The sequence below is a fragment of the Coregonus lavaretus genome (genome assembly GCF_964263955.1).
Source record: "Coregonus lavaretus genome assembly, chromosome: 14".
Taxonomy (NCBI): domain Eukaryota; kingdom Metazoa; phylum Chordata; class Actinopteri; order Salmoniformes; family Salmonidae; genus Coregonus; species Coregonus lavaretus.
This window is the reverse complement of record NC_140001.1, coordinates 37,529,676-37,556,910: the sequence shown is the minus strand read 5'-3', so window position 1 is coordinate 37,556,910 and position 27,235 is coordinate 37,529,676. Positions and strand designations below refer to the sequence as shown.

At 42.9% G+C, this 27,235-nt stretch overlaps 1 protein-coding gene across 1 annotated transcript in view; it reads left to right on the top strand.

The window, feature by feature from the left end:
• Positions 1-3,839: 3,839 nt before the first annotated feature.
• The window catches only part of nsmfb (NMDA receptor synaptonuclear signaling and neuronal migration factor b), a gene marked incomplete at its 3' end in the record, with an annotated part of 32,636 nt that continues 9,240 nt past the window's right edge, over positions 3,840-27,235 (top strand). Inside the window, exons 1-5 of the mRNA XM_084176308.1 lie at positions 3,840-3,916; positions 14,732-14,793; positions 15,266-15,988; positions 16,677-16,749; positions 20,791-20,868. Coding sequence (XP_084032434.1) covers positions 3,846-3,916; positions 14,732-14,793; positions 15,266-15,988; positions 16,677-16,749; positions 20,791-20,868 — 1,007 coding nt within the window. The 5' untranslated portion in view covers positions 3,840-3,845. The remainder of the gene's footprint in view (positions 3,917-14,731; positions 14,794-15,265; positions 15,989-16,676; positions 16,750-20,790; positions 20,869-27,235) is intronic.

The window sequence follows — 27,235 nt, the reverse complement described above, 5'->3', positions numbered from 1 at the left end:
CCTGGATCCCCTATATTATTACAGAGACAGAATAATATCAGTGCCGTAGCAATATGGAGTATTCTAACACACACACACACACACACACACACACACACACACACACACACACACACACACACACACACACACACACACACACACACACACACACACACACACACACACACACACAGAAGCAATATGAACAACAGGCAAATAATATGTTTACCTGAAGTAAAGGTCAAATCTGGGATCATTTCTGTTCCTTAAAATAATAGCAGTTCACTCAATCTTAAGCCTGATGAACATTCAACTCTCATATTTGGAGAGCAGTTGGATTCAGTGTCCAGATAGCTAATTAATTACTGTCAAAACCGTGCTCATAAAATTTGCTGGGTAGTCCCTAGTTAGCTAGCTAGCTAGCTTAACGTTATATGTCAGTGCAGCTTTTGAGTCAACATGTAAGTTACTCAAATCTGGCTTATCATGGGCTAACAAAACATATCGTTTTTAAAATCAAAATTAGCTATACTAGTAGCAAGCTAACAAAGAATACCTCCGGTTCTCCTTCTCATCTTTGCGCGCTCTCCCTCTGAGAAAGAACAGTCGCCTGCGCACGCCAAAATAGAATTTCTCTGGAGGAATCAAAAATGACTTTGGAAAACCACTTTGACTCTGCCTCCTAAAGTGCCACTGTACACAGAAATACTGGTTTTAGGCAGCACTAAAAAGGCAGGTCGGGGCTCATGATTGGAGTATTCATTGCAGTGTGTAATGCAGTGTAGCCTAGTTTGTTTTACACCATCCCAGCAGCACAAAAGACTTGAGGCTGAGCTAAAATCATTTGTGGCTAAAGCCCTGAAAGCCCGGGTCTGGTGACGCCACTGCCTGTAGGTCTGGGCAGACAGACATGTACCCACCATGCTTACCAAGGCACCTTTTACTAAAGCAATAGAGGGGTCTCTTCTCTCTGATGATCTAGCAACCATTTTGATAATTTATAAAGGTCTAATAACTCTCAAAAATACCTAAACCTCTCCAACAAAGCCAATTCTGTCCCTGGCTAATTTTGGGGTCTGAAACTCTCCCACTATCTGCCCATTGCACTCACAGACACACCCACAGGCCACTGTCTTAACTACTCATATTTTGGCTGCAAATCTGAAGAGAACTCGCTAGTGCTCTAAGCATTTTTTTTGTTCTCTAGCATCTCCACATGGAACTGTGAAAAAACATTGACAAAACTTAATGGGAAACAAATCACACAGACGTTTCAGCGTCAACCTCCTTCAGAGTGTGTAACTGAACCATACTTCCCCTGCTTCTCTACCCATCTCCACATCCCTTGGTCTCTGTCCGAGATAATGAAGCAGGTGGGAAGTCATTCAGTCCTGTGGATCCAAAGATAAAGGCTGCATCCCAAATGGCACCCTATCCCCTAGTGCATTACTTACCCTATGGGCCCTGGTCAGAAGTAGTACACTATATAGGGAATAGGGTGCCATTTGGGATTCAGCCATCTTTTTTTACGTTGCTCAGATGGTGGTGGAGAATAGTCTGCTCCATGCTTACAATGCTGTATACTGTATGTATAGATGCTGCAGCTTTTTGCCAGGGGACTCTATTGGAGTCATGTGTGGCAAGTGAACTGAAGCTCTGAACTGAAGCAATAACGCTATGTACCAATCCCATTGTCTCAAAGGATACACTGAAGGCACACTGAAGAACACTTATCTTTTTCTCCAAAATGTCTTCATATTTGTCCATATCAAACCAATTATAACCCTTTATCCAGGTCCTCCTATCTCTTTCAGTTCAACTCTTTTTACCCAACACCTCTTTGGCCTACCTACGATGTCTTCCTAATGTGTGCCCCAAATGGCACCCTATTCCCTATATAGTGCACTACTATTGACCAGATCCCTATGAGCCCTAGTCAAAAGTAGTGCACTATATTGGGAATAGGGTGCCATTTGGGACACAATGTGTCAAAAGAGACACAGTCAGGCAAGAATGTTATCTGGTGTGAACTTTACCCTATAGCAGCCATTCAGGTCCTGTCTGAGTCAGTCAGCTGTACCCCTGCTGCTAATGTGTCGAAGACTCTGGACATCCATCCTAACAAAGGTTCTGGGCTGCGTGCCAAATGGCACCCTATTCCCTATATTCCCTACACTGACCAGGGCCCCTTTATAGTGGACTACTTTTGACCAGGGCCCCTAAGGTGCCATTTGGGACACAGACCATGACAAAAGTTCTGGATTCTTATTGAGAATCTCAACTTCGTATTGTTTGGGGTGAAAAGATTGTAAATGGATTGCACTGCAGTTGACACGGTCTGCGTTTCTGTCATAGACGCTGTCCGTGGTGCTGAAAGAGCTGTTTTTGTGGCGAGAGGAGTAGGAGTTGTCCATGGTACTGAAATAGCTGTTGGCGCTTGGGATGTTGTCCACAGCACTAAACCACATCTGTCAATAGAATTTGATCAGATGGATGGTATGCTTGGTCAATGATGTCACCTCGGTATATAATGTGTTGATGATGATGACAAGCTGACCAAGATGGGTGATTCAGGCTTTGCTTTGAGACAAGGGCTGACTTACTTCATCTTTACAAATAAATGTTTTGCTAGTAGCCTACCCACAGTTTACTGGTACACTGTAAAGGGGTTACCATGAATTTGACAGTAGCATACAGGCAGCTCAGTGGCAAGTAAAATTCAGTACTTCACATTACAGTACACCTACTGTAATGTAAATATGGTATCAAAGCACGTACTGTGTAATGACACACAGTACAATACCGTAAAATTGACTGTATTTTACTGTAAAAAAGTAAATACTACCGTAACCGGAATGAATGAATGGATGAATGAAATTCATTGCAGGGTTGGGTTTGCATTTCAGAGTATTATACTGTAATTACAATGGATTGGTGCAAGCAGGTTGGCTTCTATGTAAATGTTTACACATTATAGCATATTAATGAAAATGAGTTGTTTTATATCGCTTGCACTTCTAATGACCTTAACAAAGGCTTCCAAACTAGCAGCGACTACAGGGCAAAACAGACCAAAAGGACATGGCAAAATGCTCAACCATTTAATGTTCAAGACTTGCTATCACTCCAATCTCTCCCCTATACATTTTTAATTGATGGGGCACTATAACACCATAGGAGTTAAATTGGTACAGCAACAAATATTGCTTCTTACAAGGCAGGCCTCAAAATACTGTATGTTAAGAAACTAATTGATTCAAAAGAAGCGGGGTCGTCACTAGTTACCACAGCCACAAAGTCATAAACCCCGCCTATTTCTACAATTTATCTTCTTAAAATCAGATTTTAAACCTAACCCTAACCTTAACCCTAATTTTAACCACACTGCTAACCTTATGTCTAACCCAAATCTAAATTAAGATAAAAAAGCAAAACAATTTTTGTGGAATTTTTACGATATAGCCAATTTTGACTTTGTCGTTGTATTAACTAGAGGAAGCCTTTTGACCACTAGTGGGTGCATGGTATAGGAGTTCAGCGCAAGGGGCATGCAGGAAACCTAGCGATACGAGCCTGGCATGTTTTCTGCTCTCAGAGTCACCAGTGCTGTTGCTGCGCTCGCAGTCACACACTACAAGCTTTCCATAGTTACCAAGAGCTTTTTAGATTGAACGTAATTGAGTAGGCTATAAAATTACAAAACTGGTTCTATTTTTTCTACAACTCAAGAAAAAGGGGGAGTTTTCCCAGTTGCCGTGGTTCCGCTTTACCTCCGTGTTTTTGGCGAGCTTTTATTTCCTTCATATCTGATCGCCCATCAGTGTAATGATCTGGCTTTTTTCTTGTGTCGTTTCCACTTCAGCATGGGAACTGCTGTGTCCAAAAGGAAGACTTTAAGGAACGATGCAATATCTTCTGTGGCCGCAAAAGTTAGGTGAGTGCCCGGCCGGGGGCTCCTCCGTAGCTGGCAGGTATAGTGATCAGATGCAGGGTGTAACCAGGTGCATGTTGCGGCGCTGATAACTGTTGGAAACGCGTTTAAGGGTGAATAGCGACTCGGCTTTATTGTTCAAGCAGTAATTCCAAACTAACTAAAACCTTAAATCTATATTACAATGATATATCAATGATAGCCTGTGGGGTTGTTTGATCAAATATCTGCTTTGCAAAAGTATTTGCAATTATTTATTTCATTTTATGGATAAATCTGCTATCATATCAGCCCATAATTTATATTCCTCGAATGTATTTTATTTTTATTGGGCTAGCTAGAATGATAATGCATCTTTTCAATTCATTGGACAGCCATGGGAATTTATAACAGCTATTTTGGAAACAGAACAGCTGTTATGGATTTTGGCATCATGCTTTGAGCAATAAGAGTTAGTAAAACCACTCAGATATTTATTTGTATGCTATACTCCTTATTTGGGCGATTTTGCAATTATGTTAAGAAAAAAAGTTTTTTCTTTTACACATATAAGTTGACACTAAAATAAGCTTAAACGTTTTGTTCATTTTTCAAATATGTTTTTTTAATCATTTTCAAAAGTATTTTATTTCTGGATTTCACTGTTTTGCATTGAGAAGGCAATTGTCCCACACCCAGACTTTTTATCTTCTGCTATGTATTTCAACATGAAAATGATCATTTTAGAATATTTAAAGGACTTGGTTAGAAAAGGTGTCAAATAAATGAAAGCTATATAGATTTTGAATGTGTCATAAGTCCCACAGTTTTACATCATTACCATTACACTGAACAAAATGATAAATTATAGTGTTTTTATCATAAGTCACACAAGAACTGGGAACTGACCGTGGAGAACAAGGATATGCCATGGAGAGTGTATTATATTATATCTCTTCAAGAAAAGTCACTTTGAATATGTCAAGATCAGAGAACATTCTGAGTCATTACAGCAAAGGCTCTAACTCATTTAGATTGTCCTCTATTTGAAAGAAAACATTTCATTATGTTATGGTTGGAATGTATCAAATGATAGCTGGTCATATTAACCAAGTAAACTTTATGGCCTGGCAGGTAAATCCATACATTTTGCATATTGTCATTACCAACACGGTCATTACAGCACAAAATGTGTTGGTAATGACGATTTCCAGATTATTACCATTACAAAGTAGCAACTATTTGTATACATTTTGTATAAAATGGGTATACCCCTGCTCAACACTTCTTATCAAATGATATTTTCCTGTCTTTGTAGCAATCAATGATATTGTAAATATATATTTCCACTCACTTATTTTAAACAACTAATGCACCACAATGTACACATATTTCTTAAGAAAAAATAAATGTAACCGTTAAATATCACACGTCTGTCTACTTCAAGTGTAAAGCACTTACTTGTTCCCAATATAACTAATGTAAAAATTATAAATATATAAATATATTAATTACATTGTTGATGGTAGCCTCCGTGCAGGTATACACGCACAGCCAGCAATGGCCCATATTTATGGATTAAGGAATTAAAATAATTATTTATAAATGTGGTTGTACCAAATCCTATAGACAGATAAACCAAATAATCAAAAAACCCATTGTGTTTTTCAATCAGTTTTAAACTAAAATCGAATGTTTTATGATTCAAAGGTAATGAGTTGTTCAGAAGGTGTTTTGGGGAAATGTAGTATAATCCATGTATTGTCAAATAAAATGGTCACAGGCATTACCAGTTTATGGTTCCTGACAAAATGAGAAAAGTATTTCTGTTAATACATTTATTTTTCTAAAAACATGTACAAAAAAAAAAAAAATACCAAAAGTGCCCATAGTTGCAAAATCACCCATTTATGTACTGTAGGCTATTGTATTGTTCCTCAAGCAGTACCCTTTGTACTATCAAGCTTCTTAATGCCCAGTAGCCAAGAGGGGGTAATGGTTTTTAACATATTTGATCAAATGATCAATTATCTACACTCTTAGAAAAAAGGGTTCCAAAAGGGCTATTTGCGCAGGGATAGGCTTCTACCAATAACCGTTTTGATCTGAAGAACCCCTTTTGGAAGACAAGGGTTCTTTGTAAGGGAAAGGGTTCTACCTAGAACCTTTAACGTCCTAAGAACCGTTTTTGGAAGAAAGGGTTCTTTGATGATTCTTTGGAAGGCAAGAAGGGTTCTACATAGAACCATATACAGTGGGGAGAACAAGTATTTGATACACTGCCGATTTTACAGGTTTTCCTACTTACAAAGCATGTAGAGGTCTGTAATTTTTATCATAGGTACACTTCAACTGCGAGAGACGGAATCTAAAACAAAAATCCAGAAAATCACATTGTATGATTTTTAAGTAATTAATTTGCATTTTATTGCATGACATAAGTATTTGATACATCAGAAAAGCAGAACTTAATATTTGGTACAGAAACCTTTGTTTGCAATTACAGAGATCATACGTTTCCTGTAGGTCTTGACCAGGTTTGCACACACTGCAGCAGGGATTTTGGCCCACTCCTCCATACAGACCTTCTCCAGATCCTTCAGGTTTCGGGGCTGTTGCTGGGCAATACGGACTTTCAGCTCCCTCCAAAGATTTTCTATTGGGTTCAGGTCTGGAGACTGGCTAGGCCACTCCAGGACCTTGAGATGCTTCTTACAGAGCCACTCCTTAGTTGCCCTGGCTGTGTGTTTCGGGTCGTTGTCATGCTGGAAGACCCAGCCACGACCCATCTTCAATGCACTTACTGAGGGAAGGAGGTTGTTGGCCAAGATCTCGCGATACATGGCCCCATCCATCCTCCCCTCAATACGGTGCAGTCGTCCTGTCCCCTTTGCAGAAAAGCATCCCCAAAGAATGATGTTTCCACCTCCATGCTTCACGGTTGGGATGGTGTTCTTGGGGTTGTGCTCATCCTTCTTCTTCCTCCAAACACGGCGAGTGGAGTTTAGACCAAAAAGCTCTATTTTTGTCTCATCAGACCACATGACCTTCTCCCATTCCTCCTCTGGATCATCCAGATGGTCATTGGTAAACTTCAGACGGGCCTGGACATGCGCTGGCTTGAGCAGGGGGACCTTGCGTGCGCTGCAGGCTTTTAATCCATGACGGCGTAGTGTGTTACTAATGGTTTTCTTTGAGACTGTGGTCCCAGCTCTCTTCAGGTCATTGACCAGGTCCTGCCGTGTAGTTCTGGGCTGATCCCTCACCTTCCTCATGATCATTGATGCCCCACGAGGTGAGATCTTGCATGGCGCCCCAGACCGAGGGTGATTGACCGTCATCTTGAACTTCTTCAATTTTCTAATAATTGCGCCAACAGTTGTTGCCTTCTCACCAAGCTGCTTGTCTATTGTCCTGTAGCCCATCCCAGCCTTGTGCAGGTCTACAATTTTATCCCTGATGTCCTTACACAGCTCTCTGGTCTTGGCCATTGTGGAGAGGTTGGAGTCTGTTTGATTGAGTGTGTGGACAGGTGTGTTTTATACAGGTAACGAGTTCAAACAGGTGCAGTTAATACAGGTAATGAGTGGAGAACAGGAGGGCTTCTTAAAGAATAACTAAAGGTCTGTGAGAGCCGGAATTCTTACTGGTTGGTAGGTGATCAAATACTTATGTCATGCAATAAAATGCAAATTAATTACTTAAAAATCATACAATGTGATTTTCTGGATTTTTGTTTTAGATTCTGTCTCTCACAGTTGAAGTGTACCTATTATAAAAATTACAGACCTCTACATGCTTTGTAAGTAGGAAAACCTGCAAAATCGGCAGTGTATCAAATACTTGTTCTCCCCACTGTATCATATTTCCCAGCATGCTCTATTGCAGGGTGATTTTCAGAATTGTTTTTAAAATCTGTGTTTTTGCATGATTAATTTTATGCTACACAAAGTTAAATATCTTCTTTCTAAACAAATCAAATGTGTTAGTAGTAGTTTAGATGATTGTGGTAGTCTCAGTATTCAGTCTTCTCTACCCTGGCAGTCATTCTGACTGCAGGTTGTGGGTGATTAAAAATAACACTTGCTGGATATCCTAACTCCAGCTAGATTCCAATAGGAATTAAACATCACTTTGCAAGCCAGCATAATGTGACTTGCAGGCCTGATGTGGCCTCTAAACCAGGAGTTTCCTAATACCACTGTGTTATGGTTATAACTAGGCCCTCAAAGAAAGGCATTAGGATATATGTAATATGTATTGTCATAAATAATTGTATTTTAGAGGCTAATAAGGCTGGTGGAACCGTTCATAGAGGGTTCTAGGAAGAACCTTTAGATGATAAATGGTTATTGGTAGAACCCTTCATAGAGGGTTCTACCAATAAACCATAGAACCATATACAGGGGGTTCTATGAAGGACCCTACATAAAGGGCTCTAGGGAGAACCCTCTGCAAAGGGTTCTACCTAGCACCAAAAAGGGTTCCCCTATGGGAACAAACCGAAGAACCCTATATGTGTGAATGTGTGATCTGAAATGAAAAGGCATATGAAATGCCACCAATCGACTGCACACAAAATTGAATCCTAAACCCTTGATTGTAAATGGCATGTAGCACGTAGGCAACAACACATTTCTAAAAAGTTTCCATCATTTTAAGCTTTCCAACCAACAGGCTCTGGCATCTACGGTGTGTCAGAAAATGTATTACACTCTCGCTTTCTCTCTCTCTCTCCTCTCTTTCTATCTCGCTCTTTCCTCTCTTTCTCTCTCTCTCCTCTCACACATCACAGAGGAGTGAAACATGCTGACCTTTACATCCACTTACACAGACTCAACCACATACACACACACACTCTTTTTATCTCTTTCTGTTACACTCTGTCATACACAGACTCACTCTCTCTATCCCCCCTCTTTCTACCTCTTTCTCACTCACTCACTCACTCACTCACTCACTCACTCACTCACTCACTCACTCACTCACTCACACATACACACACACACACACACAATCTCTTTCTGTATTACACACTCTCATTCTCCTCTCCTCTGTTTCTCATTTTAGTCTTTCTGTCTCTCTAACACACACCATCAATCAAACTGATCACATTATCAAAGACACATATTATTGGACTGAAGCCCAAGAGCTGTGTTTTCCACTTTTTCTATGACAGATTTTGAGACATATTCTGGTATTTTCTATTATTTATCTTGCTTGGCTAGACTGGACGGTCGCTGTAATATCAGGTTTCATCAGTAGAATGGGGTATCTAGGAGTGTTGTACATCCAAGCAGACACCGGACTGAGGCTGGTTTCAGCCAAGAGGTCTATCCATGCCCTCAAAGTAAATGGACTTATCTGTGTATCTGAAAATGCACTGGAACAAAATATTGATGCATTTGGCCTGGTAACATTGGAATAAGTGTATACTTGGCTACACTGGGTCTTTAGTAGAATTAGGAGGAATATTATTGCAGGTGGATTGAAGTTAGCTTTCTCCCCCAAAATATATATATTTTAGTTTATAGTTTTTTTGTATTCTGAATCCTCTCACTGTATTTCTCATGAGACCGAATTTGTCTGTTTAATATCTCCCAGTGCAGTGTGAGTTTAGGGTGCATGGGGGAGAAAGCACCGTCTGATGGGCCCACTGATCTGCTGCCTGTTGACAACTGCAGCATAATTAAATATAAATCATTCTGGTTTGATTTGTATACATATATTTATCAAGTACTTTTTCATGTTTACATTCCAAATGCAACATGAATTGTCATGCCATAAATGTTTAAAGATGTTTGATTTGTAAGGAAACTAGAATACATCATGACATTCAATGTAGCCTTCTAATGTTGGAATCCTAAGTCTAGAACAGTTGGCTATACAACTCAATAGAACTCCTGAAGTGTTGACGAAACTGTTTAATCTGTTGTACAATGTCATTTCATGGCTATCATACCAGGCATAATGTAGTGTGGCCACTTGCAGAACAGTGCTGACCAGTGACTGTATTGCTGAACACAGCAGAGAGAGCACAGTGGAGGTTAGCACCATTACAGTCACGATTCGCCCTTTCTGGTTATTACTGCACATCTTGGCTTCTCTCCTAATTATTCTACATCCACATTACAGGCCTGAAACACATCTGGTACCATGACATTGATATGAGGAATAGCTGGTTCAACAGCCTCTTGGTGTATTCCATTAGGATATTGTACATTGGCGTTGGGGTGGGTGCGTCCAAACTGGCACCCTATTCCCTATATAGTGCACTACTTTTGACCAGAGCCCTCTGGTCAAAAGTAGTGCACTATATAGGGAGTAGGGTGCCATTTGGGACGCAACCTTGGTATCACACACTGCCCTAGTGCTGAACCTACAGCCACTTCTGACAGAGGTAATTGTCTGCCTGACACCTAGTATTTATTGTCTGAATCTCAGGCCATCTCAGTACTAATGTATCTTAATTAAGCCACCAGCCTTTTCACCCAACCGGTGTTCAATTTTCTCGCTGTGCTCTCAGGCAGTCAGAGTGACACAGAGACATATCCAGGGAGGACAAATACTTCAGATTAGGGCTTCCAGATTATAATAGAGTGGGTGCTCTCTCACTCCAACCCCCCCCCCCCCCCCCCCCCCCCCCCCCACCCCACCCCCCCACCCCCTCCCTCTGTATGGCAAGGATTACAGTGCAGAGGGAAGGTAGCCTATCTGTGGTATCTAGCTGCTGTAATTACTGATTACAGCCTGTAGAGCGAGCCTGGACTGGAATGATACAGGGAGGCAGTGAAACAGGGGCGGCTGCCTGGCCCTCATTGATCTGAGTAATTACGCCTGTGTCACTGTTGGACCAACGGCAGACGGAACAGCCGAATGGAAAGCAGGATACAGTGGGTCAGAAACTAACGCTGCACACTCAACGGCTGGGTGGCTACGGTGGTCACACTTAGCATAACTCATCATGTTATGCAAAGTAGGTCTAAGGTTGCGTCCCAAATGGCACCCTGTTCCCAATAGAGGCCCTGGTCAAAAGTAGTGCACTATGTAGGGAATAGGGTGCCATAGGCTGAGACTGTCTGCATGTGGTCAAAATACTGATTAAGCTTACTTGGCGTTAACTACCCAGTGATATCCTACATTTTTTACATTTTAGTCATTTAGCAGACGCTCTTATCCAGAGCGACTTACAGTTAGTGAGTGCATACTTTTTTCATACTACATCTGGTGTTGTTGTTGTTGTTTAATCCAATTACAAAGCAATAATTCTTACGGACTCTGATAAACATCAATTTAATCACCTAAGTACCACAGTGTAGAGAGTGAAACTGAGAAAGCAGCCAGCAGGGACTTGGGAGGCCTGCTAAATTAGAGATTTCCATTTGACCTCCAGAGAGAGAGAGCAATTGAGGACAATAAACTAAGACGCTAAGTGGCCACTTTGATGTTTGCTGTGTCATCTTGTCATTTCACTCAATTTGAAATATTTGTATTGGAGAGAGAACAGAGTCGAGAGGAGAAGGCGAGAGAGAGAGAGGGACTGTTTGAGACAGAGAGGGAGAGAGGAAGACAGAGAGGAGAGAGGGAAGGTGAAAAAGATGGGGAGAGGGAGATATATGGGGTGTCTCAGAAAGAGGTCATCCTCTCAGTTAGGAGATCTGAGTGATGAGATTCAGTGGCTGAGGAGGAACACTCTGTGCCCTTCTTTCCCAAATTATTCTGACACATTATAAAAGAGCCCGGTTTGGTGTCAATGAGACACCCAGTAACTGGGCTACACTCATGCTTTTCACTAACACACCCAGGGCCAGAACACAGAATACTGTCTTTTTGACACAGGTAGGAGAAAGAGGCTTCAGACAGTCACTTCAGGCACTACCTCATTGAGCTGAACTCTACTACCTTTCTTTCTTCATGTTTAACGGCCAGGATTCCTTCCTGATTACCTGATGAGGAACAACTCTAGTTTTTCCTGGTCAGGTTACCCTACTCATGTCCTCTATTAAGGCCCCTAATGCATTTTGTCGTCACAGCCGCACACACATCAGTATAATGCCTTTACATTGCACCACACTGTATGCATATGTCCCCAGACACAGCAGCTTAATGTATAGGCTTGACTACATTATTCATGCCTGACGACACCACTGTATACATGAGTGTGTTTACTTCCCTATACATTACAGCACCACAGACAAAAGCGAAGGCATTTGCTCTGCTTTCACAGAACATGCAGTTCTGGTTTACATCTCCTTTCTTCAATCCTTTTCTCATCTTTCTTTCTTTAATACGCCTCCCTCATCCTCTCTTCTTTCTATTTTTGTTGTTTAAACACATCTCCCCCCTGTCATTGTCTTTCCGTTTCCCCGGCCCACTCTTCTTCCACTCTTTCTCTCCATACCCCCCCCCCCCCCCCCTTTCCCTCGCTTCATATCAGCCCCCACCTCTTCTCTCCCTCCTCTTCCTCCCCATCACATGGCTGAAAACATGCAGGATGCTTTGCGGCCAAAAAGCACAATACAACCTGCCAGACAGTAGAGCAAGCAGCATGAGGGCAGTCAGAGCAAGCAAGGCAAATGAAAGTAGGAAGCCACCGACGTGAGTGGAGACATAGAGATCCTATAATTGAGGATTCTATATGTAATTCTATGAGTTGGGGGAGGTACATGTTGAAATGGGTTTACTGCTGCTGGGCATGATTGCAATCCAGGCAGAGCTAGGAACAGGGAGATATCAGTTGGTGTTGTATCGGACCGTTGTAGTTCCACAAAGAGATTGGCTCCATGCCAGTAGCTAGTTTGTCCTCTGGAAGTGGTTGTTGTGAATGTGTTTTGTCATCCCCATGGCCTTTTACACACATCCCTTTAGAATGTGTATAGGAAGGAGTGGAGAGCCAGAGAGATGAGGGATGATAACATTCTCTCCTCTCCTCTCCCTCTCTCTATCAGTTACTGGGACTTTTCAGGGCAGGTTGTCGTTTATTGGGATGAAGCGATTTCCACTAGATTGGCCAGCTGCAGAGTCAAAATTAGCTAAACAATGGTTTATGAAAACACAAATTAGCTTTTTGGTCTTAATTTAAGGTTAGGGTTAGGCATACGGTTAGCAGTGTGGTTAAGGTTATGGTTTGGTTTAAAATCGGATTGTATGACTTTGTGGCTGTGCCAGCTAGTGACTACAGAGCTGCCTCCAGTACAGGAGTCATCCCAATAAATGCCAACCTGCGTTTTCAGGGAGAGAGCTGCTGCACGTGTTGTCTCATATTTAATGAGTTTGAGTGTGTGTGTCGTAGCAGGGAGAGGGTCATGGCTGCAACAACACAGCAATCCCATTTCATAGCAGCATCCCCCAGAGATGTGTACAGACTGTACAACGCCAGCCAGCACCACTGACTGGGGGGAGGATTATAGCCCTGTGTTTCTATGTAGGTGTGTGTGCGCGCGCGCATGCGTATCATATGTGTGTAAATATGTGCGTACGTGCTCTGCTTGTGTTAGCCTACATCCTCTGTGTCTCTAGCCTATATTATGTGCAGTCTGCATAGCTATATGGGTGTGCTTAGAAATGTGTTTGTAGAAATGTGTTTGTATTGGAGAGTTTATCTAATTACCAGTATTACACCACTTAGTACTGCTGACCATGATATTTTCTGTTGCCATTTAAGAGAGCAAGTACAATAGCTCTAGCTACTAAATAAAATTGGGAAAAGGATCCATTTTTGCCTTATAAAATATTATCCTTTTTGATGTTGAATAATTAAAATGTAATTGATGATAATATTTCATAACCCACCCTATTAGGTTTTAAGTATTCATAAAGATGTTCTGTATGAAATCCTTTGTCAGAGGATTGGTCATGGGAGCCGCAGATTGTGCAGGCTTTTGTTCCTGCCCAGCACTTAAAACCTATTTCAACAAGGGTCTTGATTGTTAGTTCAATCTGGTATTTCAGCACTGAGTTCGAACAAAAAGTCTGCACAGCTTACAGCCTTCACATGACCATGTCTGAAGCACTGTACACATTCCAAGTTGGCCAGTTGTAAGGGAAATGTAAGCCCCTGATTGTGTCCCAAATGGCACCCTATGCCCTATATAGTGCACTACTTCTGACAAAAGCCCCATGGGCCCTGGTCAAAGTTAGTGCACTATTAGGAAATACTGTAGGGTGCCATTTGGGAGACACATTTCTCACAAAAGTCTAAAAGCTATTGAAATTACCCTGCTACTGTGTGTAGTACAGCACATGTAGGATTCAACCTGGAGAAGAGAATTGCACACGTCTTTTGTTTCATTTTGCAAATCCATCCTCAGACCTCCGCGAGTAAACCATAGGGGAGATTGAATTTGCGTGAGGAATCATATCAAACCTGTCTGGAACACGCTGCATATTGGATTTCACCTTCTGTAGGAGAGAACGATGGTCAATGTGTAGGACACTTGAAAATGTTTGCGATGTATAGATTGACTAGCAACGTGAAGTGACCTTCTCGAGTAGTTTAGGCTTAAGAAGATAGTTTCTTAGAGAAATCAGAGTAAAGCCAAGTCAATGAGACAAATGTTCAGGTTAATCAATGATTCTGCGAGACAATCATAAAACATTGCTTGCGTCCCAAATGGAACCCTATTTCCTATATAGTGCACTACTTTTAACCAGAACCCTATCGGCCCTGGTCAAAAGTAGGACACTATAGGGAATCGGATGCTATTTGGGACGTAGGTAGCTACTGATTAGGAGAAGCCTTGAAATGGTGAGTGGTGAGTCACTCTCAGTTGGAGTCAGCAGGAAGGCAGGCAGCCAGTGGTCCAGTGCTAATCAGTGTTGTTGTGCTTCTTTTTGCAGAGCAGCCAGAGCTTTTGGAGATTACCTGTCTCACACACACCCTGAGAACCGTGCCGGCTCAGGTAGGTAACCTCTTCACCTGTGCCCAGCCTCATCTGGTAGCCTACATCCCAACCTCATCTAGTACATTACATAGCTTTCCTTATCACATGGCTTCACATTTCCTATAACTTTCCACATCACACGGCCTTCCTCTCATCCCACTGTATAGCAGTTAGAAGCAGAGAATGCTCTGAAAACTTGATATCTGGCATATTTTACTGTGAGAGGGTGTATCTTCCCGAGGCCCAGGACCAAGTAAGAATGCCAAACCCCTTTTATCCTCCAACTCATCCTCTCAAAATCCCTCCTAATTCTCCTACCCTCACTCATTCCCCTTCTCCGTCATCCATCCCTTCACATCTCTTTCCCCCTCTCATCTCCCAAAAGCTTTGTTGGCTCCCTGATGTTTGCTCAAATGTTGCCAAGGCCTTGAGAGCACAAGACGAACAGCTCATCTCTTTGTACCCCCCCCCCCTCTCTCTCTCTCTCCAGATCACCTGCTGTCTGATACCTTTATCGGCCAAGACACAGACTCCCCTGACATCAGTCGTCTCCACAACAACCTGCACCCTCAGAACCAGGCACACAGTCTCCAGCCCCAGCCCAGCACCCTGCAGCCAGGCACTCTGCAGCCCACAGGCCCCTCCAAGAGCAGGCTCTCAGCAGGGCTCTTAGTGGAGCACAGTTTCTCCTCTGAGGAGCAGCAGCCGCCTCCCAGGTCTGCTGAGGGAAGCCTGACCGGCCTGAAGCCAGCTGCCCAGCGGGTCTACACCATCACCAGGGAGGGAGGCATGCTAGGGGGCCGAGGCAGTGAGGAGAGCCTGGAGCTGGAGGTGCTGAAGCAGCCCCTGTCCCCTCCTCCCTCCGCCAACCAGCCCTCGTTCACCAATCAACAACCACCAGGCAGCAAACACCACCGTGGCGATGGCAACCATCACCGTGGCAACCATAACCATGGCCCACAGAACCACAGGTCCCAGCCCCTGCAGAGCTCGGGGAGCGCCCATAACATCCGGGACTGGGGGGTGCGGAGAGGGGGCTCGCGGGAGGACTGCACCCCAGAGTGTGTGACCTGCATCAGGGCCCCGTGTCAGAGCCAGCGCTCCCTGGATCTGGAGACGTCCCCGCGAGACGGAGGCAAACCGAGGAAGAAGCTGGAGAGGATGTACAGCGAGGACCGAGACAGAGACAGACAAGGCTCTGCTGAGGAGAGAGGTGAGGAGGAGGAGGGGGAGGATGGAGTGGGGTGGAGAGGTGTCTCTTTATCTCCATCCCTTCTCCACTATGATACGATTAATTTGCAACAGAATGTTTTTCTCAAACGCAAAGCACTTAAAGTTGGAATCCGTATCGGTGAAACTGCCATGTCCGTTTGCAATATTACAACAACAAAGATGTTACTTCAAACAATGAACACTGTTGTTTGTATTTATTTATCTGACATTATTGCACGCGCGATAGAACAGCAGAGTATGTACTACTTATCTTGCACCTTGATGATGGAGCACCTCTCAGTCATTTAATACAGAATTTCTTAAAATGGGGCCTGCTGAGGTACTGCAGGGGGTCCGCGGCTAGATCTCTCTCTCGCTCTCTCTCTCTCTCTCTCTTTTCTTTTCTTTTCTTTTATTTTCTCTTATTTATATATATACAGTACCAGTCAAAAGTTTGGACACCTACTCATTCCAGGGTTTTTCTTTATTTTTACTATTTTCTACATTGTAGAATAATGGTGAAGACATCAAAACTATGGAATCATGTAATAACCAAAAAAGTGTTAAACAAAATATATTTTATATTTGAGATTCTTCAAATAGCCACCCTTTGCCTTGATGACAGCTTTGCACACAGTTGAATTCTTATGTTGTGGGCTAAACTGCCGCTTTGTTTCCTTGGTATGTAGAGGACAACCCTAATAGCTGGTTCCCCAAAGAGAATATGTTCAGCTTCCAGACGGCAACCACAACAATGCAGGCGTGAGTATAGGATACGTCCAGCCCAGATATAACACACTCCTACTGAACATGACATGGCTTCCTCAAGTTCTTTGTTCTCAACACGGATCTAAAGATCGATGAGAGTTTAGAGTGCCTCCCAAATATGCACCTTATTCCCTACAGTATATAGTGCTCTATAAAGGGAAAAGAGTGCCATTTGGGACGTAGCCTTAGACTCCTTTACATGGCTCTGCCCTGGACACAGTTGGAGGCCAGTAGTTTGAGAGAGACTCTGTCATACTGTACAGAAGGACTAATGACTGTGCAGGGCCTTCGGACCTTGGGGACTCTGTGTTCCTTGAGCAGGTTCATTATTCTCCACACATACGCACACAAGGCACACACTAACACACACACACACACACACAAACACACACTCTGCTGACTGATTAATTATCACCTGTCTGGTTGAACTAGTAATTACGGCCCACACACACCCTGCCCTCCCAGCGGGCCACTGTCATTCTCCCTGCTCCCTCTCTCGCTCCACTCATCTCTCCACTCCTCTCCTATCTGGCCGTCCCCCTAGATCCCACGCTCTCTCTCTCCCTCGCTCCCTCTCTGTGCACATCTGTCAATGTCTTTGTTTATTTTTCTTCTCCATCTGTCTCTGTCCCTCCATCCCTCTGCGTCATCTGTCCTCCCCTCATACTCCTCATGGATCCACACCACGTGGCAGAGGCCCTGCGCTATATTACCTATATAGTGCACTACTTTTGACCAGGGCCCATAGGGCTCAATTTGTCCTTGACTGGAATATCATATGATTGACAGCTAGCTCTCCCAACTGTATATCTCTCTGTCAAGTTCTTTATTTATTACTAAAGTGTCTAACTGGTTTCTCTCTTTCCTTACCTTCCTCCACACGGCCTGCACCAACTCCTGCGCATACAGAATATCGTGAGTAACTCTCTCTTTCTCTCACTCCTTCTCTGTGCCCCTCCGACAACTCACTATTCAACTCTTGGCCATCACTCCCTGTGTGCTATTAGCCACTGTCTCCTGTGTCCGTATTAACCTCCCTGCTGGACTGAGTGTTTGAAGTTATGGAAAAACATTACTGACTATTCAAAGCTCCATTGAATAAACAATACATATTCTACACAATAGGTCTAAGTTGTAAATAAGTACAGATTGCATTCTCACTATAACAGTACAGCTAGTATTATATTGTATTAATCTATGGATCAACAATGCAGAACATAACAGACAGAGGACTGTAGCACAATGAGTCACACTAGAAATGGTAGTGTAGTGTTCTGTTCCTCTGTAGCCAGGGTCATAACTCACACACACACACACACACACACACACACACACACACACACACACACACCCCTCTCCACACTGATATTGTTTTAAGTTTGGCTTCGTCAGTTCATTCGGTGCAACAAAAGGACGACTGACTCTTCAAAAGGACGCATTCGGAAGGAACATAGAATTGCCTAGAGCAATATAGGCTTACTGTAGTTACGCAATATTGTAAGTGCATAAGTGTAATGAAAAGTACGCATTGTAGGTGGTTTCAAGAAAAGGTCATTATGCCACTCATTGTTTTAGTGGTCCCTGTCTAGATAGAAGTAGAGGCCGCATCCCAAATGACACCCTATTCCTTATATAGTGCACTACCTTGGTCAAAAGTAGAGTACTATAAAGGAAATAGGTTCCCATTTGGGACGCTTTGAGAGTGAATAGATTATATGTAATAATTAAGCAATAAGGCACAAGAGACTGTGTTATGTGCTGAATACAGTCACAGGTAAATGCCGTTGTTCAGCCAGTCAACCCATTTCACTTTGACTGTATTCCGCACATAGCACAGTCTCGAGTGCCTTATTGCTTCTATAAAACGGTTACCAACATATTAAAATTGTAATAAATGACACATTTTCATTAACTTTATTTTGATAATTCAATTCATACTATTTAATTCTGACTTCAGAGGAAAGAGTCCGGACAGAACCTGGTCATCAATTCTATTGACAATGTTGTTAGGGTTGTTCTTTCAATGCTGAAACTGGTTGTTCTGTCTATACTTCTAAAAAACAATTGTTGCTATGCTAGCTAAACTAGCTAGCTAGCATACAGTTTATGTAGTTACTGTATGTCTGCTAACTTTTAAGATGTTTTGTTCACATTAATCTGTACATTGTCATTTATTGTGGATCCACTATAAAAGTGTCCCATGTCGTCTGGTACATTGTCTCCATTCTCTGGTGCTGATGTTATGCAGGCTGACTAAAGCCTGTCGCATGGTTCCCAGTCTAAACAGTTATATATTATGATGACATTTTGTGACGTTTTTGTTCGTTTTGGTGTTCAGCAGTTTTTTTTCCCGGCTGTTCGTGCAAACTAAAAATAATTCACTTGAGAAATACTGCATCAAACATTTTAGTTAGTTAGATAGTAAAATTGCACAACTAAGACCTCTTTGGCAAAAACGTCAAAATGACAGATTTTTTTATTTATCTTAGATAAATGGACTATTTTGAGGAAGTGTTTCTGGCTATGATGTTGCTACGGTGGCTCAAGAGGGACAACAGGAATATTGCCGCATTTTTCTCGTTTTTCAAGCAAAGGTCTTTAGGGAGTATGCACAGACGTTTGCTTCGCCTAGCCGAGTTCTGCTAAGAGCAAACCGAACCTATGTATACAGACGTCTTAACATTCTTGTCACTTGCTAGCTAGCTAGACAACTTCAGCTAACTCAGTCACGTCAAGCATTGCACCTGGAATGACAGCTTTTTTTCTATTTGCATTTACTATATACAGTACATATACATAACAATGACATTGATGCGTGATTTCGTCTGGCTCAGAAAAAGCTGAGTCTCGTCTGGACACCCATTCTCTCTCACAGGGGAGTTCGCATTTCAAAAGTGAAAGATTGTTTCCGAGGTTGGATATGCAGGAAACTAGGCATATATAAACCCCCACTGTACCAAACCAAATGCTAAGCTAAAAGCATGTGGAGATAATGTGCGAGTTGAAATGATTCAGACAGCAACACAACATGATGATATAATGACATGTTGGCTGACAACGTCACGAAAACAAAGCATGCGCATCAATGGTGCCAGAAACCGTGCGTTGTTAAGATTCATGACGGTGCTGCACTGTAAGTGAGTGCTAGCTAGCTACCGACCGGAACATTAAGCTAGCCAAGACCAACACGAACAAACAGACTATACTTCTACAAGTAGTAAGTGGAGTTACAAACAGACTATACTAAAGAAGTTAAATGTATTGTTATTTTAATGTTGGTAACCGTTTTATAAAAGCAATAAGGCACTCGAGACCGTGCTATGTGCTGAATTCAGTCACAGGTAAATGGGTTGACAGGCCATTCGCTTCGGGCCGAACAACGCCATTTACCTGTGACTGTATTCAGCACATAGCACGGTCTCTTGTGCCTTATTTCTTAACATAGAACAGGTTGTGAAGTCATTTGTTTTGTAATGATCATTAGTAGTTATTAGTTTATACCACAGCATACAGCAGTCTAGTTTATGCACAGTAGGCACCACACACACACACACACACACACACACACACACACACACACAGACAGCTCTCATCATCTGTCTGACAGGCAGTGATTGACCCCAGTGCGTAGAACATGGATAGCATCTGTCAAACATGATGGTTACTCCTTTTGGCACCCTGTCACAACATATATCCATTTAGGATGTACACACACAAACACAATGGCTTGTTTCCTGTGTACTTTACCTCTGTGGCTCCGTGTCTGTCTGAGCTCTCCTCCTCTTGGTCTCTGATTGGTGGCTTGGTGGTATCCTTATGTGTGTGTTTGCAGTGTGTGTGTGTGTGTGTGTGTGTGTGTGGTGTACAACAAGCACCTGTGCTGCTGGCTCTAACCCACTAGCCACTAACCAGTGCTAATCCTCTGTGGCGTGGATCCCCTCTCACTAACGCCCTCTAACCCTGCACTCACAACCCTCAGCCCCTCACTTCTGACCTCTGAGCCCTGACGCTGTTAACACTGTGACGTCCCAGCAGGGCATTCCGATGCATTGCTGAGAGAAAGAGGAGAAAAGGAGAACAGGAGGCAACTGCTACTATAACGGAGACTGAGAGGTACCTTCCATGTCTGACCTGGCTGTCCTGTACGTGGTGCTGTAGTGTGGTGTGGCCCCTGCCCCAACAACCCCTGCACAGACACACGTGCGCACACACAGAAACACACAGACGCAGACACACGCAGACGCACAGGCACTCGTACACGCACACACACACCGTACCTTTTAACATTGTTGTTGTGTCCCCCGCCCCCCCCCCCTCACACTCACACTCACACCCTGCCCGTCAGACCAACTCTAATGATCAACCATGTCTCAGTAGCCTCTCACTGTTCCAAGTAGCGTGATCATACAACACTTTGTTTAAGGGCCAGACAGTTAACTGCAGAAGTCAATTGTCATTGGTGTGCGTGAGTGTCTGGGTTGCTGTCTGTGCATGGATGGGCTGGCGGTAAAGGAGGAAAGCTATTGTAGCAGTGTGTCTCACCAACTCAAACCCAGCTCAAAAGTTTCACACTATATAGGGAATAGGGTTCCATTTGGGACTCAGCCTAGCTGTACCACTGTAGATGGGACCAGGAGCTGGGTTTGAGTTGGTGAGACTGACACTGCTACAATAGCTTGTCAACATTTTAGTTCGCAGGCCTGACGGCTGTGCAACAATGGGCAGTGCTGTGTAACCGTGGCAATGAATCAATGTGTGAACATTTACAGCATGGTGTTGGCATGACAGTTTTAATCAGTGTTAAACAGAGAGCTGCTGCAGTGCACACTGTGTGACTGTGTTCATGGAGACTGGACTGTAACTCACTTCTCTGCCGGACAGTGTTGTGTGGCTGTGACTGTATGAATCATGTGTCACAGTGTAGCTCTTACAGGATAAAGGTTACAATAAATTGTCAGTGTATCCAGTGCACCAGAGTTCTCATGTGTATAAGATGAGTATGGACAGTGTTTCATTGTATCGATTTGGTTAGATTTATTATATTCAGATTAAAGGAACACATATGGATGGGTGGCGATTGGACTAAGAAGTTTGGATATGAAGAGTAATGCACGCACGCTAATACACACACGCACGTGCACACACACACACACCAAAACTTTCCTAATTAATTTAGGTCTGGAGAAGGTGCTCTCGCTCGCTCTCTCTCTCTCTCGCTCTCTTTCATCACAGTCATTTCAGGCAGCACATCGTGCTGTCACAGGCATCCAGTTGATTTGTGTAAGAAACCTTCACAATATTTCATTTGAAAACCAGCTGTCTAGAAAACACACGTTAGCTTTAGCTTGCTATCTAACACACAAACCATTAGGCTGCCATTACACGATGCAACTTGCACACAATTTTAGTTGCTTGCAACTGAGTTGGTCCCTTGATTGCTTCGTGAAGCACCCCTCTGCAACTAATAAGCAACTAATTTGTAAATTGGTTGCATCCAGTTAAAACAACAGTTTACAACTTTGTGCAACTAGTTGCAAGCAACAGCCAATTAAAACAAACACTTTTGTCACATGATCCATTCGAAGGTTCGGAATTCTGACCCAGTTTTCATGTCAACACACAGCTGTCAGTGCTGCGCAGCACAACCTGCGATCAGGGTTGACAGAACAAAGACTAGCACAGCAGGAGATGTTTAAGTGATCATGCCTAAGAAGCCGGTGTTTGCAGGATATATTGGCATGGGTGTTGTTAGCAAACCGTGCCAATATATTCTCCAAACACCGGCTTCGAGGGCATTATCACTTTTATACAAAGTTACCAACATATTCAAAAAATGACTGACATTTTGTATTTATTCATACTATTTCATCTTTCCACAAGATACAAATCTAGGGTTGCTACCCAAGCCGGCTGGTCGTTCGTTCGATCGGTTCGGTTGCTAGAGACGCAACCCAGTCGTTCAGTCTTTTTGTTCTGTATCTATGGACGCGACCTAAATGTTCCATTGCCATACTGGCTGGCAACGTTCTTATCCCTTGCTTGCTAGCTAGCCAACTACGGATAACTTAGTCACGTCAAAAAGTGCAGCCAGAATAACAGCAAAGTAGCTGCATTTGCATTTGTTTAAGCTGTTTTCTAGTAACATTTATTTGGACACAATCACTTCAAACTGAAGCTGGAAAGACTGCATACTAGCTGCACTTCGTTTCGTTTTACCTTTTTTCAATTGACATTTCTTTATATATATCCATAAAAATGATGCCAGCTGATTCATGGTTTCGACTGGATGAGAAACGCTGCCTGCCTGTCTGTCTCGTCTAGAGTCCCGATACATTCATTACTATGGGACAGCTGGAGATCGAATTTGAATATTGAAACAATGTTGCAAATGTCGGAGAGACAGACAGCAAGGTTTATACAAATCTCCGCTGTTGAAAATTAAATATTAGTCTAAAAGAAATGTCAGATATTGTCTAGATGCTTTTTATAGTGGAGGTCAAGTTTATAAATTGCCTGGCTGAGCTGATGAGACAGTGGATTGCGAAGTCGGATGGAACAGAGTAAATAGGCATTTTAACATCATAGATTTAGCCGGTGGTAACTTGTGGAATAGACACCGGCTGGAATGCAGTTTTAACCAATCAGCATTCAGGATTAGACCCACCGTTGTATAAATACAAATGATTGTACATGGTTTAGCAGTTAATAAATGCAATTTCAAAGTGAACCCAAAGCAAGTTTGTTGCTAGCTTGGTTATTCATTTGGTCTAGCTATCTAACTTGTACTGCCAGCATTTTGTCTTAATCGATCCTTATACAATAACGAAACGCTTGGATAAACCAATAATAATTTGTGAAATCACGATGTAATGCAGCAGATGACATGGGGTGAGTTTAGAATTCTCAAACAATATGACAGAAGCATCTTCAATTTGATTGGCTGTTGCATGCAATTTTTATCGCATTTGAGTTACTTCATGTAACAGCAAAGTTACCTGAAATGATGTCACTTGCAACCTGCAACTGCAACAAAAATTGCATGATAGTTGCTTCGTGGAACCCCAGCCTTAGGCAGTCTCAAAAAAAAAGTTTGAAATGTATTACCGTTATAAATTGGAAACATCAGAATGCACAACATGAGGTATAATTTATGACTGTTTCTTCCAACAAGTTTAGCTAACTATGGTATTAACACTACAACAGTATAGATAGAGATTCAGTATTGCATGCTGGACAACACGTGGGAACAAATACCTAAGCGACGACAGCGCTAAAAGCGTCTAACAGAGACATGCATGCACAATAGCACCACGTGTCAAACAAGCCTTCATGAATGATAAAAAACACTGTTTTAGGCTTGTTTCACTTCTCCCACTCTGTTCCACTTAAATTTAGTGCTGTTTCTTTCCTCTGTTTCCCCTTATCATTTTCCCTCTCTACCTCCTCCTTTAAGGCAGGCAGGGTTTGTGGGTAACCTGACGACAACAACTCACACACACACCGCCCACACACACATACACATGCATAATGCCTGTGTTTGATCCACAACATGAATCATAACCATGGATACGTGGATACCAGACACCTAGCTGTGTAGAGCGAGAGACAAGGGAACAAGGGATGAAGTAGGTTGAAGAGAGGAGGAGAAGTAGTGCAGGATGACAGGGAGGGCAGTATTCAAATTCAAATCCAAAGTCTAATTTCAATTTCTAAGTTAGAGAGAAAAAGGAGGTTAAGCACACATAAATTGCACCTTAAGCCATACCAGTGACGATCTTAGCATGTCAATCTTGGTAGGGCAAACTCTGGAGAAAAAAAAAATATATATGCATGCCAGCAAAGCCACCACACAACACAACACTAAACACTTCAACACCATAGTGCCCTCAAAGCTCATCACTAAGCTAAGGATCCTGGGATTAAACACCTCCCTCTGCAACTGGATCCTTTACTTCCTGACGGGCCGCCCCCAGGTGGTAAGGGTAGGTAACAACACATCTGCCACGCTGATCCTCAACATGGGAGCCCCTCAGGGGTGTGTGCTCAGTCCCCTCCTGTACTCCCTGTTCACCCATGACTGCATGGCCAGGCACGACTCCAACACCGTCATTAAGTTTGCCGATGACACAACAGTGGTAGGCCTGATCACCGACAACGAAGAGACAGCCTATAGGGAGGAGGTCAGAGACCTGGCCGTGTGGTGCCAGGATAACAATAACCTCTCCCTCAACATGATCAAGACAAAGGAGATGATTGTGGACTACAGGAAAAAAAAGAGGACTGAGCACGCCCCCATTCTCATCGACGGGGCTGTAGTGGAACAGGTTGAGAACTTCAAGTTTCTTGGTGTCCACATCACCAACAAACTATCATGGTCCAAACACACCAAGACAGTCGTGAAGAGGGCACAACAAAGCACATTCCCCCTCAGGAGACTGAAAGGATTTGGCATGGGTCCTCAGATCCTCAAAAAGTTATACAGCTGCACCATCGAGAGCATCCTGACTGGTTGCATCACCGCCTGGTATGGCAACTGCTCAGCCTCCGACCGCAAGGCACTACAGAGGGTAGTGCCTACGGCCCAGTACATCACTGGGGCCAAGCTTCCTGCCACCCAGGATCTCTATTCTAGGCGGTGTCAGAGAAAGGCCCTAAAAATTATCAAAGACTCCAGCCACCCTAGTTATAGACTGTTCTCTCTGCTACCGCACGGCAAGCGGTACCGGAACGCTCTAGGTCCAAAAGGCTACTTAACAGCTTCTACCCCAAGCCATAAGACTCCTGAACAGCTAATCATGGCTACCCAGACTATTTGCACCCCCCCCCCCAATACATTAATTGCACTATAACGGTGACAAACGGTGCCCACAAACTGTTAGGCACATAAAGCTGTCCCAACAGCAGAGCTTTCTTTTCAGCACCATGGAGTGAATCCTTACCACTGCTACACCTGACTATCAGCGGAGCCTTGTCTGGCAGCGAAACAGTTCATTCAGCATCATTTACTGCATAAAAAAATAAATAGCTGATATGGCTGACTTGCTTAAACAAATGTGGTTTCTACTGACAATTGAGATCGACAAACTATGGCATAAGGGGACGATGAGTGGATAAGAGGCAATCCATAATTTTGATTAAGACAATGAGTGAGCTAGGACGGACATAGTCAATATAACTATTTGTTCAGCACTTTTGAAATGTACAGCGACAGGATTCAGAACATGGGCCATTCTTACAGTATTCTCCCTGTACACAATGAAAGCTCTTACAATATTCAATATACATTTTGTCATCAAAGTCTGGCATTCTCTAGATTGATGGTGCTTTCAAGACAACTGGGAACTCAGGAAAAAAAACAAGGTTGAATCATGACATCAGTGATCTTCAGGTCGGCGCTCTAGAAAGAGGCTTGAGTTCCTGACTTGGAATTCCGAGTTGGATGACCGTTCAAAACGTATTTTCCCAGTCGGAACTCGTTTTTTTCAGAGTTCCCAGTTGTCTTGAACTCACTGAAGTCTGAGATTTCCCAGTTCTGAGTTTCCAGTTGTTTTGAACGCGGAAGAAGTCACGCTGGATTGACAGCATGGCCAATGTATTCAACCTTTTAGGCTAATAATAGCCTAAACAAACCATTATAGCTCTTTTAGTGTTTGCGCCAACATTATCTTAGCCTATATTGATAAACATTTGACACGATAGAAAACTCGCTACAATGCAAAACCCAAACTCACCTCTTTTACCAAACTAATTTGATCCAAATCAACCCCCGCCACAGTGCTGACCTCTGTCATGTGTTTTACCCGGTGTTGAAATGGCCAGCTGTCTTATTCCCTGTCCTCAAGCTGATGTAATAACTGCGGTATTCACCAGTGGTGCATCAAAAGAGATTCCCTTTCAAACAGGGAGCCCATCCACACAGAATAAAACCAGTTTTACGGTAAATTAACAAAGATCTAAACAACTCATTCACTTGAGGTGTATTCAACATTTTCTGGCCAATGGTGTTGCATGTGAATGCTTTTATCCTTTTAAGCTTGGAAAAGAGATGCTCAAACCCAGAGTTGGACCACACACCCACTCCACTGAATAGCAGGCTAGTGATTGCTTTGCAACGCTTGCAGTTAGCCACTGATTCCTTCCAAACCACTCATTGTTGAATTTGCAATTTCCAACTTGTCGTGTAATGTTTATGTCCAATGGCTGATGAGCACCGATACGTTTTATCTATAATTTCTCTTCATATGACAGATAGAAAGGGATTTACCAGTAGATTGACTTGATTCATGATGATGACTGCGTATCAAGTTTGCTAGCTAAGATTTTGAAAGTATGATGTTGACATAATCAGTCCAATCAAAGCTACGGTAGCTAAAACGTGATTTGACGTCATTTTATCTGTGGCCAATGAGCTTAAGCCTTGTTGGATGGACACTTCTAATGTAACTCTATGGCAGCACCCAAGGGGCTTGAATTTTCGGGC